This window comes from Gamsiella multidivaricata (assembly GCF_025024155.1).
Source record: "Gamsiella multidivaricata strain RSA 2152 chromosome Unknown BC939scaffold_40, whole genome shotgun sequence".
Taxonomy (NCBI): Eukaryota; Fungi; Mortierellomycota; class Mortierellomycetes; order Mortierellales; family Mortierellaceae; genus Gamsiella; species Gamsiella multidivaricata.
Window position 1 is genome coordinate 267,587 of NW_026251748.1, and position 18,766 is coordinate 286,352.

The 18,766-nt window shown below is 48.7% G+C and overlaps 5 protein-coding genes across 5 annotated transcripts; 3 read left to right on the forward strand and 2 right to left on the reverse strand.

Moving 5' to 3' along the window:
* The first annotated feature begins 270 nt into the window (after positions 1 to 270).
* Positions 271 to 2,498, forward strand: BC939DRAFT_454313 (uncharacterized protein). Its single transcript, XM_051556049.1, has 5 exons — positions 271 to 578; positions 748 to 1,360; positions 1,532 to 1,740; positions 1,839 to 2,188; positions 2,273 to 2,498. Exons 1-5 carry the CDS (start codon positions 348 to 350, stop codon positions 2,451 to 2,453), a joined length of 1,584 nt encoding a protein of 527 aa, XP_051411371.1. The 5' UTR covers positions 271 to 347; the 3' UTR covers positions 2,454 to 2,498.
* A 139-nt stretch (positions 2,499 to 2,637) lies between these two features.
* On the reverse strand, positions 2,638 to 4,845 carry BC939DRAFT_477947 (uncharacterized protein; the record flags this gene model as incomplete). Its single annotated transcript, XM_051558719.1, has 4 exons — positions 2,638 to 2,817; positions 2,844 to 2,966; positions 3,090 to 4,425; positions 4,658 to 4,845. 4 exons carry the CDS (start codon positions 4,843 to 4,845, stop codon positions 2,638 to 2,640), a joined length of 1,827 nt encoding a protein of 608 aa, XP_051411372.1.
* Positions 4,846 to 6,083: 1,238 nt separating this feature from the next.
* On the reverse strand, positions 6,084 to 9,651 carry BC939DRAFT_503996 (uncharacterized protein; the record flags this gene model as incomplete). The annotated part of the gene is made up of 9 exons (XM_051560469.1): positions 6,084 to 6,527; positions 6,641 to 6,696; positions 6,794 to 7,311; positions 7,399 to 7,633; positions 7,727 to 7,882; positions 7,981 to 8,365; positions 8,458 to 8,758; positions 8,860 to 8,974; positions 9,075 to 9,651. 9 exons carry the CDS (start codon positions 9,649 to 9,651, stop codon positions 6,084 to 6,086), a joined length of 2,787 nt encoding a protein of 928 aa, XP_051411373.1.
* Positions 9,652 to 11,540: 1,889 nt separating this feature from the next.
* BC939DRAFT_477949 (uncharacterized protein) lies at positions 11,541 to 14,819 on the forward strand (the record flags this gene model as incomplete). The annotated part of the gene is made up of 7 exons (XM_051558720.1): positions 11,541 to 12,191; positions 12,426 to 12,668; positions 12,754 to 12,915; positions 13,032 to 13,826; positions 13,922 to 14,148; positions 14,496 to 14,579; positions 14,654 to 14,819. The coding sequence occupies 7 exons, from the start codon at positions 11,541 to 11,543 to the stop codon at positions 14,817 to 14,819; spliced, it is 2,328 nt and encodes a 775-aa protein (XP_051411374.1).
* A 1,099-nt stretch (positions 14,820 to 15,918) lies between these two features.
* Positions 15,919 to 18,759, forward strand: BC939DRAFT_454325 (uncharacterized protein). Its single transcript, XM_051556050.1, has 3 exons — positions 15,919 to 16,840; positions 16,950 to 17,263; positions 17,373 to 18,759. Exons 1-3 carry the CDS (start codon positions 16,192 to 16,194, stop codon positions 18,708 to 18,710), a joined length of 2,301 nt encoding a protein of 766 aa, XP_051411375.1. The 5' UTR covers positions 15,919 to 16,191; the 3' UTR covers positions 18,711 to 18,759.
* The last annotated feature ends 7 nt before the right edge of the window (positions 18,760 to 18,766 follow it).

An 18,766-nucleotide genomic window follows, 5' to 3' on the forward strand; every position in this document is an offset into this window, starting at 1 on the left:
GAGCGACTCGTAATGTCTTTTTTGGCGCGGATTTGTAGTCATGGTGTTGAGATATGTAGAATGCAACGTGAGAGACGTGTCCATGGAGACGCATTATGTAAGCGTGAAGTACGGTTGCGGTGCGGCGTGTGACTGAGTATGTGACTGTATTTTCCATCTTTAGAATAGCCCGTTCAGAGACGTTCAATTCAATCTTTAAATTAAAGTTTACGCTATACGGATGTGCAATTACAGAGGGCCCAGGCCCTGCTCATGCGCCCTGGCCGCAATCCCTACCTTTGCATCTCACCCATTCATCATCCCGACCCACCTTCTTTTTTCTTCTCTCAACGACATAGACATACACTATGCATCTGTTGAAAATCTCACTGGCACTCACCCTGTCGGCGCTGTGTGTCGCATACCCGCAACCGCAAGCTCAGCAGCAGCACCCCTTCACACCTGCTCGTCACAGCAACAACCATGGCGACTATATCGATCATAGCGATACTGGCTATGCTCGCTTCGATAAAGAGCAGGTCCTCCGTGTCCAAGTGTCCTCAATGGAGGAGCTGAAACAGCTCCAGGCCGCCGTCGAGGTATCGAACCCCCACCCCCCGCTGCTCCTGTTGTTATTACTCCAAATTGTGCCTTCTCGTCTCATCTGCTCGCGTGTGAAACGGCCGTTGTGGGCAAGAGTCTAATTAACCATCATCCCTTTTCTCACGCCTGTCACTTCCTTTGTGCGGTTGTAATCCATCCTCTCAGGACAAGAACCTGGATTTGTGGTCGAATCTGAGAATTGGCACGGTCGATGTGCGAGTGCCCCCTTCAGAACTTGAGGCTTTCAAGGCCGCGATTCCATTCCCCTCGACAGTGATGATCTCAAACCTGCAGGACCTGGTTCCGGAACAGGCCCCGGCTTTCAATGCCTTGCAGATGCAGGGTCAATGGAACTTTACGGACGACTCGTTCTGGCTCAAATACCATGACCTGGCCACCCTCAACAACTTTACGGAGGCCATGGTCAATCAGTTCCCAGACCTGGTCAAACGTACGTCGATTGGACATACCTATGAGGGACGCGAGGTCTTTGGAATGACCATTCATGGATACAAGGGCAAGTCAAAGGCTCAAGATGGTGAAGAGAATGAGGAAAACGATGACGATGATGGTGATGATGATGATGATGATGATAAGGACTTGGAGGACTTGGTGGAGGATTTAGTGAAGGAGGTGCGCGACGAGTTTCTTTCGTGGTGGTCTCGGTTGTTTGGATTTTCTAAAAAGTCCAAAAGTCATCCGTCGCTCAAGAAGAAGCCATCGAAGCCCAAGAAGCATCCCAAGGCCATTGTCTTTCATGGCGGGCAGCATGCTAGAGGTAAAGCATTTGTCGATTTTATGCATGCATAATCCAATCTCTAGATGTGTCTAATGAATCTCTAACGATTTTTTTTTTTTTTGTTTCTTCACTCTATTTGGTAACGATGGTGCCAAAACGAATTATTACGCCAACAACAACTGCCAACAAACACGGATACCTCTACAATAGAATGGATTGGACCCGCCACTGTCTCGTACATTGCCAAGGAACTGATTCTCGGATACAAAACCAACAAGAAGATTACTCTTCTTTTAGATCAATTCGAATTTGTCATCATCCCCGTTCTCAATGCTGATGGATATGCCTACACCTGGGAGCACAACCGTATGTGGCGCAAGAACCGTCAGCCCACCTCAATCCCCTTCTGCCCAGGCATCGTAAGCATCGAACAAAAGTGTGAATTATCAAAATTATCATACTCTATTGATCGCAGAATTTGACGATTTCTTTGTTTGCTATTGTTTTTTTATTCCAGGACCCTAACCGTAACTGGGGCTACATGTGGAACACGGGCGGCAGCTCCGGCAACCCCTGCAGCGAGGCATACCATGGACCCGCACCTTTTGCAGCCAAGGAACCCAAGATGATGGCCGATTACATCACTAAGCAGGAAAATGTTGTCGCCTACATCGATTTCCACTCGTACTCTCAGCTCTGGATGATGCCCTTCGGAGCCGACTGCTCAAAGACTCCCAGGGACGATGAAGACATCATGGAGGCCGGCTTGGGTGCTGCCAAGGCCCTCAGAGATGTTTACGGTACCAAATTCGCAGTCGGAAGCGTCTGTAATATCATCTATCAGGCCAGTGGTGGATCCTTGGACTGGTAAGAAGCTCTTTCGTTTTGACAGTTTCTTACTTTTAAAACGAAGAGGTGTGGTAGAACTAACGGTGTCTTTTGGCTGTATAGGACGTATGCCGAGGGTGATGTCAAGTACTCTTATGCTGTCGAGCTCCGTGACACAGGTCGCCACGGATTCCTGCTGCCCGAGGAAGAGATCCTGCCATCAGGTCAAGAGACCTTTGCGGGCGTCTTACATCTCGCCAATTTCATCCGCAAACGTGAGAAACAGTGGGGCTACTTAGTTTAATGTCAACCAATTCTCCTGTTCATCAACATGAACAATAAAAAAAAAAAAAAAAAAAAAAAAAAAAGAGGGGGGAAGCTGATTATATTACATGGCTTTATGGATCAGGATGCGGGGTGGTGGCGCTAGATATTTGGTATCAATAGCAGGTATCTTCTTGGGTATCGTCGTCGCTGTAAATGCCGAATCACTCGTCCCTGCAGCTGATCCGGATCCTAATGCAGGTCCAGAAGTAGACATTGACGATGGCTGTGGTATTGGTGGCGGAAGCTTGCCTGACAATTTTGAAGGGTCTGTGGCATGTCCAGCCTGTGGTGTGGACTTGATGGTTGCTGTACTGCTGCTGCGTCGATGCTGTAGTCGATTGCTAGAATGCATCCCAGTACTATTCACCGCAGCTGAGGCGACAGCTGCATGGTGCTGCTGTTGTTGTTGTTGTTGCTGTTGCTGGCGACAATGATGTGGTTGGTACTGTGCCATGAGAGCCATCTCCTTATCTTCAAGGACAGAGTCCCCCTGTAGGATCAAATCCTTGATTAAATCCGATCGGTGCTGCTTCTGGTGCCTCGGGTTCTGATATGTCTTTTTTGGCGAGATAGGCGATGGACTAGGCGGTGACGAGGGTATTGAAGATGTTACGTGCGGCAACGGTGGTAAAGATCCGTACTGAACCGATGGGGAAATGGGCGATGGGAGTGGTTCATACAGATCCCTGTCCTGGTAGTCCTGAGAAAATCGTGGTGGCAACGAGGATGTCGCGGACTGAAACCGCTCAAGTGAGGGCATTGCTGAAACCACATTTGATGGTGTTGTGGACGAGCAACCCTGACGATTCGAGGCTGGACCAGGGATGGGTGCCGAAGCGAGTGAGAAGGAGGGCGTGGCGCTTGCAGGATCTCTACTAGTCTTGTTGCCACTATTGTCCATGATGCGCAACATTGTGTCATACTGATCGAGCCCTGCTCCTGGGGCCTGCGAAGAACTAGATCCGCCCATTGACATTGTGGATGTTGTCGAGGATGCAGACGCAGGGGAGATAGGCGAGATGGGCGAAACTGGCGAGATCGGCATAACAGGCAGGCCTCCCTGGGATGTGGCTGAAGATGTGGATGTGGGATGGGGCGGCTGAAGATGAAGCGTCTTCACTCGCAAATGGCCCAATTTTGACCCTATCTTCGAGGTGAATGTCGATAATGGCTTCTGAGAGTCGTCCGGTGCTGTCATTGCAGAGACCGGTGCAGATTCAGATGACGATTGCTGAGGCACTGAATGATGTGTGGTATGCGAAAATATCCTACTTCCTGCACTGCTAGTAGTCTCGATAGATTGTCGTCCGTCCTGGTGCCGATTGCTACTTCCGTCTTTGGTACCCCCTTGATGATCCTCCATAATAACCGACGACTCAAACCCTTCGAACAGCTGTGCCTCCATATCTCCTGGAGCACCAGGGGCTCTCTTCGAATGATACTGTCCTGCTCGATAGCTGCTGCCGTACGGTTGGTCAGCTTCGTCGTCACAATCGTTCCTCCTGTTACTACCTCCCATCATAAACCAACTATGTCCCGTCGTCGCTCGCGCCTTGTCATCCATACATCTGTCGTCCTTTCCGTTATGTCCCAGCAATGACAGTGAAGTCCTGTTCTTCCGTTTGCGGTACACCATCAGCGACATAAGCCCGAGCGCTAGTACGGCTACTGCTATCACTGCGCTTGAAATTAGTGCTGCCCGCGAACTCTTAGAACCCTGATCATCAACGCCTTCGTAATCATTTGGAGAGCGATTCCCATCAGGATGGGTTGGTGGTGTCGGGTATATACCGGAGTTGATTGAGGGCGTGGGGAAGGGGACCTTAGGGATGGTGAGTTGCACACCATAAATGCTGTTCGCCTCTGGTCCACCACAGTCGTCAAAGGTGCTTTGTTTCTCGGAGCAGGGCGTTGAGCATGCAGAGGCGGGCGCGGCACCGTAGTTATTACTAGGAGAGAAGAACAAAGGTTGGATCGATTAGCCGCTTGACAACAAAGAGGCTTGAAAAGATGTAAAAATGTTATGTTCGGATAAAGGATGAAGCATTGTTCCAAAGAATTATTATGCGTGCCAGCTGGTAGCTGGTAAGAAACGCGCTAAGATGTATATCTGTGTTGGTTTGTGACAGAAGAAAATAGATAGCGGCAAGCGGGGTTCGGGTTAGTAAAGAAAGTGCTTACTAGGCGTCACCACAGGTGCAGATGGTCCGATTGCGGATGGCTGCATAGGACCAGGTGCCAATGCTGCAGTGAGAGAAGCATGCCTCTGCACGGGTGATGATCAGTGGAGGCTCGCCCGTGAGATCTGGATTGTAGGGGTGTTCGATAAAGCAGCCAAGGTAGGAAGGTTGGTCCCTACGGTGAAGCATGGGAAGCGTAAAAAGTGCAAATATGCAAATAATTAAACTAAGGAGAATGAGGGAGGGAGGTGCGTGTGAGATTTGCTGATATGGTACAGGTATGCTATGGTATGTGCTGATAGTGTACTGTGAGGTATGGTGCAGATGATGGTGAGGGGGTGCGATTATCCGAATGTAGTCTGAGATGGACGTGAAGAGAGGACATTCGGATAGGGAATGTAAATCAAGGTGAGAGAACTAAACGTCTATTTGTGTACGTGTATGAGTGTACGAGTGCATGTATGAGTTATCCGTGTGGGTGTGGGTGATCAGCAAGGGCATGAAAAAAGGGAGACCGATAAAAGAGAGAAGCCAAGCGAGGAAAAGGAATTGGTGGCAACAAAGAGATAAAAGAGAAAGGGGGCAGAGGAGTGGAAAGAGAAAAGAAGAAGGAAGGAAGGAAGGAAGGGGAGAAAGGGAGAAAAGGAAGGAAGGAAGGGAAGTAAAGTGGTTTCGTACACAGACAGCCTAGCGAGGTGAGTGTGGTGTGCCTGTGTGAATCCTCAGATCTAACGATGATGATGAGCTGCGGGCACTAGCACAAAACCTATCCCGGGGATTGGCTTTTTGTTGTTGTTGTTCGGTGTTATTCCCACATGTGGTGCGTCATGCTGCCGTTGCTGCTGCTGCCTACCCCCTTGGTCCTCGTCCTCCTTTCCCCTCGCTTCCACTGTTTCCATTGCTTCCACCGTTTCCTCTGTTTCCATTCTTTTGTGTCGAGGCATACAAAGTACATGTTCCCGCTTGATCCTGCCTGTCTACCTGCGCCATAGCCACTCTCTTGTACCCCAACCGAAGGAGCTAGCGAGTCTCGAGAAGCAGTGGTTTCTCGGTAAATGAAATAAGAAGATTGGTGGAATTTCCTGTCCTTCCTCAAATACGCCCCCTCTTCTTTTTCCTTACTATCCACGTTTATATTTAAACACGAACGAGAGTGAGCAATTGACCCTGACCCAGATTATTGTTTCCGACAACAAAAAATCCTCCGCATGATATTTGTTCCATACCATACATTCTTTCAAATAAAGTCTTTGGTACACTTGATGCAGTGGATTATCTATTCATGGCAAATGGTCACGGATACCAGTAAACCTCCAGGAAGGCTTCTACCGCTCAACAAAGCGACACATCTCTGCACTGGCCCGTGCCGAAATAGAACATTCGGTATATTTAACTCGCAATCTTTCATTTTGCATTGTCTAGTTTAGTCAGTCAATCATGAATCCGGCTCCAGAATCCGGCTGCTCAACATCCTGAGATGGATCATGACCCTGATTTTCAGGATCGACACGAACTGGCTTGCTCGTCGATATCGCGCCTCGCTGCAACGCGTTATCTGTCATGGATGATTCCTTCTTGCTGCATTTCGTCTCATCATTGTCATCGTCGTCTTTTGGTACCCACGTATCCATGTCGTCCTTCACCTCGAGACCGTCGCCATATTCTTCCAGCAGCCTGGCGCGCATCAACACGCCCTTGATAAGTTTGTGCCACCGCCTCAGCACCTCTGTCCTCCTCTTCTTATGAGAGTCCTGTTCTCTCTGATGTGCCACTTCCTGAAACGCATCCATGACCAGCTCTGCGCTCTCGGTGGGGACAATAATACCCTGGATAACAGGCACGGATCGTCTAGATTGAAATTCAAATCCCGTCTAGACGTACAGCACATGAAATTGATAGGATGAAGAGGAGACGGTAAGAATCAATGAATGGACGTAGTAAAGGTACACCTGCACGTCGTGGCAGTCCAGCACATATCACATACCACTGCTTCCACATAGTCGACTCCAAGTAGCCTTGCCACCTGAGCAATACCTCGACCTAGAATAGAATAGTATTGCACAAACATTCAGTTTTTAACGTTAGTCCAGAAAATAGAAAATAAAAAAGAGTAGATCTGTGAAAGCTCGGAGCTAACCTTTGAGGTGAGTTCCCCCGATAGGCACCATGTTTGGTGTAAAAACATCCTGTCGCCCATACTGGTTCCGCGGCACCTTCCCATCAATAACCCATGGCGGTTGATAAGCCTTTGTCTGCCACTCACCAAACAATGGTACCTTATCGTCACGCTCGCCTCCTCCCCCGTTTTCTGGTGCGTTATCAGCCGGGCTTTCGTTGGTATCCTGGTCGTCGTCATCACCCTCCGTGGTTGAACTCCGTTGTCCTGCACGACCCTTGCCCTTCTTGCTCTCGCCAGAAAGAGACATTTGCTGCCTCAGGCGCATCTGATAGATAGTTGAAGCGTGAGACTTGACCCATTTCACCGGCACGACATCATCGCTCTTGATCACTCGCCCACGCTTGAGCCAGGTCTCTTTGGATCCGATCTGTTTAACACAACTGCGCGGGTACACCGCCTCGCCTCGGATATGGCCCAAAACTGGATGCTTTGGATGCAAAACTTCGTATTTTTTTAAATGTCTTTCCAAAGCGTATCTATTGAAGTTAAAGAGGGTGTCAGATTAAGCACACCGATGCTGTACAGTCCATGTCCACTAGCATCATCAATTCCCAGAACCTTACAGTAAATGGTTATTGAAATCGCTTAACTTGGTGGGCATTCTCTCCGAGACCTCGGCCTGCATCAGGTCTGCTTCTTCTAAATCCTCCTCCGCTGTGGGATTTGGATTCATCAATCCAGACATGGTTCGAACCCACCAGTCATACCCGTCCTTTCCGGCAGGCTGCACTCGTAGCTTCTTCGTAGTACTACCCCACATACTAGTGTATCTTCTCGTTACATCCGTCACATAGTTGTCTAGAAGGAGAATGCAATGTTCGCGAGTTGGTATCATGTGCTGACGAAATATTAGCTTCGCCGACAAGAATAACATCTAGTCTTGCATCTAACCTTCGTCATACGCGACAACATATGCCAAAACATTGTTTGGACAGGTGTTGGATGGATGCATCTTCAGTGGACTATTGACGAAACCTCGCACCGGGTCAATGGTGATCCACCTTTTACTTGATCTAGAATATACTTCTGTCCAAAACACGGGGGGATCTACAGAGTATAAAGAAAACCACATTTAGTAAAAATGGACATGTACCATGATCAGCTTTCTCTGACTCCATACATAACAACGACATTCGTATACTTACCAGCCTGTTTGTGGTTGTATGGAAGGTTTGCTGTCTTCTTTTGCAGTCGATGAGGAGTTGGTAGCACCACCCGTGAGCCACGCGTCGTGTCGCTGTCATCTAGCTCCTCTTCCTTCTTTTTCTTCCTCCCTTTCTTTGGTTCTGCCCGGCGTACAGAGGACTCGCCTTCCTTCTTGAATGAAGAGACGGTCACGTCCTTCGGAAGACTGCACTTAAAAGAGCATGCCTGGAGCGACTCCACCAGTCTTGCTTTCAGTCCAAGTGCACGACAGATACCCGTAAAAAGCTGCGAGCAAACATCAGTCGATCCGCTCCGGTTCAACAGCCTCCTCTGCAAATTCTTTCTCAACCTCAAACATTCTTCTTTGGTGTCAACAATCGTCGCCTATGTGTCAAACAAACAAGTTAACGTCAATATAGACTTTCGAAGCAGTACTCATGGCTCGAAAATGTACCTTTACTTGCCTCAACACCGACGACGTCTGGATCGAGATATTCACGATGCTGGATTCCTGGTCCAGTGACCACAAACAAATCCCTCCACCACAGTGCCAAAACCTGCAGCGCATTAACCTCTCGCGTCGGATTATCATGCAGAGTTCCTGTAGAATCGGCGATATGAGCAGGAACCAACGAAAGGGCCACTGACAGCAGCTTTGGATGACTGATCCACCGATTACGGCGGAGTCCGTTGGCAATCAGGCACAGGAGATGTGTTTGGTGAATCAATATTCTGATCATCCGCTCCTCCTTACTAATGCCCTTGCTCTTTGGTATCCTATTGTAGCAAATGAGAATCAGACGATATATCCAGTCAAAAACTACGATGCTTCCGTGTCTTTTCCTCAACTACAACACGTCGTAGGTACTCGATCTTACTTTTTGATCTCCTTTAAAGGTTTGTCGAAAACAATTTCCACTGCATTGTACTCCCATGATCCTGAGAGCTCCTCGTCCTCCTCAAACCCTTCGCCTTCATGTTCCTTGATCAGGGCTATCGGTTTTAAAGAAGTAGCCGAATTAACTGACCCATCTAATGCATGCTCGATTTACAATCTCGGTCAACCCATGAAATATACAGCATTGCTACATACCCGAAACAGAGACCTCTTCCCATTCGTCTTGATCCTCCTCCTCCTCACTACCGCAAAATTCTGAGCCGCCGTCGCTTCCTGATCCGCCGTCGCTTCCTGATCCGAGAGTACTGGGCTCGGGTTCGTCGTCGTCGTAAAACTCCTCCTTCAAATCGGCGTCGGAATCACTCTCTTGAGCTTTTCTCTGCTTCTGCTTTTTTGACGTCGTTGAGGGCGACGGTACTTCTGCAGATCGCTTTTTGTCATTGACATTAGTTGCTACGGTGGCTTTTCTGCTATTACTGCTTTTATCGCGGCTCTTGGATGCAGAGGTTTTTTTGTTGCCAGGTGTGTCAAAATCGCTATCGTCGGACATCATAGTATCCTCCTCGATCGGCTCTTCTTGTTTCAATTTTAAATTGGTGGCGCTTCGTGACGAACGTCCCGTGTCCCTGATAGTCGTCGTCGAGGGTCGACTTGAACTCTTTCCTGCTGATGCTGAGGATAACGCTGAATACGAAGCCTGACTGGCTTCCTGTCCATTGTCACCCTTCCTTCGTTTGGAGGGCCCAGCATTCTTCTTGGTCCGGGGTGCCATGAGTGATGTAATTGAGAAAAGATGGATTTGACCGGGGCAGCATTTCGTAATTTTTGAAGAGGTGACAGTCCTGCACGTGAGGAGCGCTCTGTGTGATACGCCCACACGCCACTGCTGTTGCCGGGGGAAGTGGGCGCATCGCACACCGCACTCCTTTCAGGAGTCCTAGACAGGTTCAGATCCCTGCTCTCCTGCATTTGCACGCTTTGATATCGGCGCCCGTCCGCATTGCCCAAAATAAACGGAGCGGAAACCTTGTGGAACCATGTCGTTAATATTGTAAAAATTGAATTTCCTGCAACGTCGCTAGAGGGATTCCACTGGATGCAATCTCAATTGAAATGTGTAAGCTCGTTCTTCAGTTGCTCTCAGACTTCCAATCATAAATGATTTTATGTAGCCATTATTTACGGAGATCAGACCTCATGTTCAGTGCGGTAGATCATCAAAAAAAAATGTGGAGGAGAGATCTTCAAGGGTAAAAATAAAGTTTAGTGACAGGGCACGGTTTCTATTATAACGTGTTTATGCGCCAGGGGTCATTGGACTGCCTTGGTTACTTTGGGCATTCAAGGCGACTGGTGTATGGTGCTTGATCCAGTGCTGGCCCCCTTACTTTCAACTAACCTGCACGCAGACAATTAAAATAAACGAGGATCCGGTAGAGGCAGTTTTATTCAAGAAAATCTAAACATACCACGCGAGATGACTTTTGTTGGATCGAGGCCCTGTGGGTGAGTACTTTTTCGATGCATGAAGCCATACATAAATATGGTCATGTTATCCCTACATGCCGGCTAATGCAGCAAACAAAAAAAGAAAATAGAAAGGGAGGCGTGAAAGAGCAGCTCCGTGCTCTGTCGACGCCATTGGAATAACACTCCGAACATGAGTACAAAGCGTACAAAGCACATTAACACCCTATGCTCAAAGGGTGTGCGTGCAAAGGAATGCCTTCTGCTCACTTGCTTCCTGCTGTAGCTGTTGTTGTTGTTGTTGTTGTTGTTGTTGTTGTTGTTGTTGTTGTTGTTGTTGTTGTTGTTGTTGTTGTTGTTGTTGCTGTTATCGTTGCTGGTTACTGCTGCATTGTTGGTTTGTTGGTTTGTTGGTTTGCTGGTTTGTTGCATCTGTAAATATATGTCCCTGGTAGGTAGCTGTACTCTTCAAAGTGGCAGACTAGACAAAAAACAAAAGTATGAGAAAGCGTGTGCAACACTTTTTTATTTTTTTTGCGTAAAGTGCCAGTTGAGGACGCCGTCGGAGTAGACGGAACTACAGATGCAGTTGTAGAGAAGTATGAAAAGAAATCAGCCCTGTTTCCTTGCTTGTGCGTTGGGCTGCACTGCTTGCGCCTCCAATAATTTCTCTCCCTCTTCTCCCGGATCCTCTCTTCTTGTCTTCCTTCCTCTTCCCTCCTTTGGCGACCCAAACATCTACCCACAGACTTCGGCCCCTCTTGTCCCTTCCCCTCCACCCTCCATCCCCCCCCCTCCACCCTCCATCCCCCCCCCTCCTTTCCCTCCCCTGCCCTCCGCTCTCTCGGTCCCCCTCTATCTCTCTACCTTTCTTACTCGCGACTCCCCCTGTAGCTTCTTTAGTTCCTCTCTCACGACAACCTCCTCGCCTTCGTCCTATCGTCTCTATACGAAGATAGTTGGCGATTCGCTCTTCAAGGCGCACCCTACAAGGACTCCCGCCCTTTCTGCTTTAAGGTTATTTCATCATCACCCGTTCTCCTCCCCCACAAAACCTCCTAGGCACTCATTCCTCTTACATCCTTCATTGGCCCATTCATCCCCTTCGCTTCGCCTCGACCATCTCCCTTCCTGCTTCAACATCCCTATCTCCCCTCCTCGCTCTAATCCACTTCCTACACGAATATATCCGCAATGAGGATACCACGGATAATGAAAGCTAGCCTGGTGGCGTTCACACTGCTCTCCCCTGCCACTGTCTCTGCTCAGGCCACCTCAACCACAAATACAATCAGCACATCAATTGCTGCCACATCCACGACCGACTTTATCCTCCCCACTGTTACCAGCTCTGCCCCTACAGTACCTACCCCTGCTCCAGCACCAACCCCCAGCGCAGGCAACTCTACATTAAAGACGTGCCCAGGCCCTCTGATCAACAACACGTTCGGCCTCAACATCCCGACATGCATGGGTCCTTGCTGTATCAAATGCCCAGCCGTGAACAGCTTTTACGAACCAAACAAGGTCGAACGCGTCATGAATGCGGCCTATGTAACCCGCCAGGTCTCGATGGCGCTTTCAATCTTTATAGCGTTTTCGTACATGCTCCTACCAGGCAAGAGGTCGCAGCCACACATTTCAGTCTTGTTTTTGTCCGTGTCCTTGTCGCTCTGGTACATCTCTTTTGACATCATGCCGGGTGTGTCGAACGCCTGTATCAACGAGTTTGAACAGTCCACTGGTCACAACTCAAAACTATGTGGTGTCCAGGGCGTCTTGATCATCTACTTTACTCAGACCAGCTCCCTCTGGTGTTCCTTGCTTATCTATAAGTTGCATCTGGTAAGCATTCACTTCAATGGTCGTAGTTCTACTTAATCCCTCCCAGCTGTTTCACTCCCTCTTCCCCTTCTTCTACTGACGTTCTATCTCGAGCACTGTCTTTTTCGTGTTTTGCGTGCATCGTTCTGTGTTTTGTAAGCAGAATTGATTTACACAAAAGAATGGCCGCAATAGCCGCAAACAAAAATGGACACTAACGGAATAAGTCTTATCATATGAAATAAACGGATCTAGCTGGCGGTTTGGCGCAGCGACTTTGTCGATCGACATTACGGCTGGCTGACAAGCTTTTGTTGGATTTTCCCGCTCGCTTTTGCTATTCCTGTCGCAGTCATGAACTTGTCTCAATACCCCGGCATTGGATTCAGCTGTCTGGTCAGCACCGCCAATCTGAACACATACCTGTTCTATCCCCTGGCCGTCTACATCTACCCTGCGATGCTTTGTCACACCGTGACAGTTGCTAAAATGATCCATGTAAGCCTTTTTTTCTCCATGAAGGCATGCCGTTACCGTATATAGGCTGCCATTGTAACACGTCCTTCATGATACGATCATATAGCTCGCAATCCTCTCGTCCAACATTGACACTGGCTTATCCCAACTCTCATCCAGCGCAAGGATGAAGATCACCACAACTATGCAAGCTAAGCGACTGCTTCGCGGTCAATGGCGTCCTGCCTTAATGGTCGGAACTGCCATGACTTCAATGCTAATCTTTTGGGTATGTTGCTTCGCCGTTTGTTATTCATCCTATGCCTTTTTCTTTTTCTTTTTTTTTTTTTTTTTTTGCTTTTCAGGAACGACCTTGCTTATCTTCTTTTTATTGCTCACACATAGCTATTCTACTTTGTGGATGCCCATCGTTTGGCAGATCTGGGCCCAACAACACCGTGGATCCAGCAATGGGTCATCTGCGTCATGACCAACGGTGCCAAGGGGTTAACATCGGATGAGACGCAAACACTATGCTCTAAGGAGATCTCCAGCAATTTGCCGTCGATCCCATGGCTCACAGCTGCAGAACTTGTTCTAGCCCTCGTTGGTACTGTAGTGGCGTTGGTCTTTATCTCTAAGGCTGAGTTCTGGTCCGACTGGGCGTTCTTGTTGAGCAACATTTTCCGCCGTGGTAAACTGGGACACGGCAGTCGAGGACACGGATCGCCTGATGGCAACCTACCTAATAATGCGGAGCATACCGCTCGATACAACTACAACGGTTCTCCTCTGAAGAAAGGCACCCGCGTTGGATACAACGATGTGCTACCGGGAGAATTTAAGAATGAACATAATCCCATCGTCAGACGGGAACACCAGGAGGGAACACAATGGTACGATATGGACGACCTTCTGGACAAGGAATATGACCTGCAGGGCGCCGAACTACAGAGGAATATGAGTTATGGATCCAGGACTGCAATGACATCTGCATGTGGCCATCAATCTTCGACTCAGCTCCCTCAGTACCCTTCCAGCAGTATCCAGGATCCCCACTCAGGCGACATTCTGTATGCACCGCCTGTGCAGGAGAGCGTTAATAATAACGCATGGTCTTCGGCGGCTCATTCTGCGGTAAGCCCTGCCGAGACCTATTTGGTCGCCAACGACAACAGTGATCAATATGTGGATCGACCGGTAATCCCTCTGCCCGTGCCCCGGGCGAAGTCGAAGGCTAGCCACGAGCAATCAAGGGAACAGCAGCAGTCGCATCCACCAATTTTCTTGTCCAGTTCATCACATTCGTCGACTTTTCCCCAAAAATCTCTTTCACCGATGCCCCAGAAGGCCCCTGGCAAAACTTCGTCCACTTCATTACCAAGGCCCACTCAACCGGACTCGGTCCCGATCGTGAGCGGCGTCTGGGGATCACCAGCGACCACCTATGCGCAATCCTCAGCAACGGCTCCGTCTCCATCTTCATCAACACTAAAGGCAACGCTCTACGATCTGAACGATAGTAGCGACAAAATTATGGTGGCGTCTCGGGAAAGTGTAGGAAGGGCACCGATCAAAACACGACAGCCACAGAAGCAGAGTTCATCAACCCTGGCCGGTCCAGTGGTGGATCGCAACAATAGTGGCAGCAGCAGAATTAGTAGCAGATCCAAGAAATCGAATCCACCGAGCGCACTGGATCTTCACGCCAAGAATTCACCACCAACGATACCGCTGAAGAGTCCTGCAAGACAGCAGTTTCAGTACCAGCAGTATGGACATCAGAATCAGGGTGTGTCATCGCCAACTTCGCCTACATCTCCTTCTCGTCAGTACATGTAGTTAGGCAATTCTTATAAACGTGTGCAGTCCGAGTTGGATGATTATCTTCCAGGAAATGGAAAGAGAACAAATTGGCTCTGTGAACCGGATGAGAAGGTTAGAAAGCGACTTGTAAGTTGCTTCTTTTGTAATAGCGAGTCTTTGCAGAACCATCCGACTTTTCTCTTCGCCTTGCTGTGTCGTAGATCCCATGTGAAAGAAAATGCATCCGAGAAGAACTCAATTAGTGGTTCTGCCAGCAAAGAGAGCCTCCGTCTTTGGATGCAGACACTGCGCGATTTGACTGAAGCAGCCATCTCCGGTTTATTACAATTGCTCTTATTTACACCAAGATTACCGTTGCATGCCTGAACGCAATGCTCAGCGGACCAGAAAGATAAAGGTCATGCTTATAGGAGAAGCAAGGCGGTCCTCCGGATAAAAGTCGCTGCCCCAATGCACCAATCGCGCCCTTCTTTCTTTCTGTTCATTAGAAAGACAGAGAATGGGCGGATATGAGAACCAAAGAGGACAGAGGATCCACCTAAAACATTGACCGTTCTCATTTTCTTCCAAACGGCGGTAAAAGATTGTTGGCAGATCAGTGTGCCTTCAAGGCACCATGACCATGTTCTACAAACCCAAATCAACACATATCAAATTAAGAGAAATGGGCGGCAGGCTAAGTGAAGGCCGATAGACAGTACCTGTCAATGTTGTTTGCGTACATGCTTTAATGAAAAGAACAAATGACTATGACTACCTCATACGATGCAGCAGAAGAAAAATTGCTAGCAGTCATCCCTTCATGTGCCAGTGAGGAACGGAAAGTTCATTTGCGTATGTGGCACAGAGGCCTCCATGAAGATTACGCGCACATACACATGCAAATAAAACATTAACCATATAATAATGTCGTGTAATAGAAGGCTGCATAAGTGCACACGCGCCATTATTTTTATGAAAAGATGGCGTACAGCACAGTTGATGCACTAGGCTGTAGTGGAATCTCAGCCCTTCCTCTGCTCTGCATCCCGTCGTCCAGGCGTAATTTGACAAATGGATAGATGGTTTGCTACCAGAGAGGTATCGCAATGCACTAGACACATAGGTTGTTTATGTTTTTTTTTTTTTTTTTTTTTTTTTTTGATGTGGGATGTGCATGTCGGTCTTTGAGTTTCGCGGTCCGATCGCCGAGAGGATGCCTCGTCCGCTGCGAACTATAATCGAAACCGTAATCGAAACCGTTGCTTCGACAGTGCCCCTTGCCACCACCTTTACAACCTCAGCAGTTGAGTGGTCCTGTGCTCCGACAGGACACACATACACAAATATAGAGTATAACCTTGACTGGAGGTTGAAGCAGTTTGCTCCGCATGCGCTCAGTGTAACTTCACTCATTCGCGTGTGTTATCTGTATTTTATCGTTGCTTCGCTGTAATGAAAGGTCAGTCTTCTCTGGTCTTTTTCATCTTATTCTCCCTTTCCTCTCTTCTTCTCTCTTTTTTTTCTTCTTTGGTTCTTTGTCGGTCCCAGTTTGGCCCTAGCCCTAGCACACTTTTGTGTCTTCTGCACAGAATATCCTCCCTGCTCCTTCTCCACATATCCCGCAACCTTCATTTCTCCACACTCGACGTGTCCTGCCTCCTCGTACCCATATACCGCTTGTGAAATACTCTCCACTACATATTCGCGTCGTTCTTCGCCCCCAACCCTCACTGTCGCCGATACAACTACACCAGTTATGAGTACCAAAAAGCAACAGAGATCACAGTCGACGCGGATAGGGCTACAGTTAAAGACAGGGACCGTGCTTCTCATGCTACTGATAGCGCTCTCTACTGCCGGACCCTCAGCTGCTGCACCGGCCACGACTACAGCTAATCATGGAATTACTTCTACGACCGCATCAGCAGTCAAACCGACCACATCTGCAAGCACCACTCTCGTCTCAAGTCCCACTCCAGACTTCATTCTTCCAACACCTGCAACACCACAGCCAACCTCGACGACAGGGGCAAATGCTCTTGCATGTCCTCCGCCAATGGTCTTCAATACCCTCAATCTCACCTCGGGGTCGTGCATTGGATCTTGCTGTCTACCCTGCCCAGCCTCGTCCATTTTTTACGAACCCAACAAACTGGAAAACATCTACACACTTACAAGTATCTTTCGCGCAATCTCTGCGACGGCTGGGGCGTTCTTGTTGGCATGTTACTTGATCCTCCCGAGTCGACGCAAACATCCTCATTTGATCGTGCTCTGTTTTACGGCGCTGGTGGTTCCCTGGGAGGGACTTGGCACAATCTGGTTATATAAGAAGGAGAAACTGTTGTGTAAAAGCGTATTTGAGATTGCGACCATGTCCAATTCTTGGCTTTGCGGATTACAAGGTATAGCACATGGACATGGACATGGAAAGTTAATCTCGCAAGCTTCAAGAGACTCCAAACTATCCAACAGGTCTGTTACTGACGCGTCTCTCTCTTCTGATTCTCGCAGGCATCGGGCTTATGTATCTCGTGCTGGTGATGCTGTGTCTCGCTAGTCTACTGATTACGAACCTTCACTTCCTAACGGTCTACCGATCCACGCTTATTCACTCATACATGTCGCAATTGATTGTCTTTTCGTTCCTCCTGCCGCTCTCGCTCGTCCTCCCGGTCTCAATTCGTCGACAGATTGAAAATCCTGGGTTTGGTTCTATCTGCTTCGTGAGCGCCGAGGTCGCCAGTCCTTACTTTTTCTATCCGCTTTCGGTCATTCTCTGCATCGCAACTTTAATACATCTAGGAACCATCGCGTATATGATCAGGGTATGGTGTTAGTCACCCTTCTGCGCGGTAGAGGAGCGAGCATGGCAAATTATCCTTATTTATTTTATTTTATTCTTTGGTAATGGTGGTGACGGATAACGATCATTAGACGAACATCAAGGCCAATTCTGGCTCTATCGGCGACTCGACTTCTTGCAATCCAAGCGAATCCCTCAGCAACAGTAGCAAGGTCCTGTCCAAGAGACAACGTCGCCTGCAAACAGCACGCGACATTTCCCTGCTCCTCAAACAGCAGTGGCGTCCCGGTCTGTTCGCACTGTTTCTCCTTATCACTGACATGATCTACTGGCTATTCTATTTTGTGGAAGCCAAAAAGCTCGAAACTGTCAGTCCCACCACATCCTGGTTTGTCGAATGGACACAATGTCTTGCCCAGCAAGCTGCAATTTCAATCAAAATCGGAACGTTGTCCCTGACTACGGTACCTACCGTGGAGCAGCTCAAGATGGCAGGCGATGCGGCTCAGGCGGCCTGTGCATCCATTGCGAGGCCTTATGTACCATCGTTCTCATGGGCGGCGCTATCGGATATTATGCCTGCGACTTTTGGGATTACCGTGCTGGCCATTTTTGGAACCAAGTTAGAGCTGTGGCAGGATCTGAAGCTCAGATTGTCTGGAGGTCGCGATACCACGGTGTTCCTCATGGGCGATATTACCAAGGAGACCAAGGATCGTCACCAGCACCAGCAAAAGCAGCAACAAGAGCAACAAGGACAGTCGAAGAAAGTGCAGCAGACGGATATGAAGCAGGACGATGGCTTTTATTCGCAGGACTTGGAGATGGATCAGACTGATTACAACAGCCACGATATCCTGACATCGCTTCCTGAGGCTGCAGCTGCCCCTGCTGGCCACTACCGAAACAATCTAACGAGATCTGGATCCCAAACCGCTGCGGCTACACCTTTGTCCCCTACTTCTCATGTATCATTTACAGACACCAAGGTGGGATATGGAGGGCCGACACGGAAGGCATCGACCAGGACTGAGGATAACCGCGAGAATATTTACTACCGCAATCCCGTGCATGGAGGGTCTCCACACCAACAACGCGCCAAACTAGTAAGCGAAGGATCGGAACCTTGGCCTTCATGGCCGTCGACCACAGCTGTCGTAACCTCAATTACTTATCATGGACGACCACCATTGACCATCGAGACACATGATCAGGGAAGCCATGGTCAAAGCCGGAGTTCCGTGTATGCGCCAACCTCTGCGACATCGCAGGCAGTATCCCCAAGCTCACGAGGGTTCTATAACTCGGATGATCTGTCGCAAGCGTCGCCATCGATATACCCAGATCAGCGCAGTGGTCATGAGCAGCAGCAGCAACAGCAGTTTTCTTGGTCACAGAATCAGTCGCCAACGACACGCACACTCTCCCCACCACCTGTGCCTCAGAAGAGCGGTCGTCGACGCATCTAATGAGACGAGAAAAAAAAAAAATACGGCTTTATTAAAGATTTTCTTACGCTAATAAA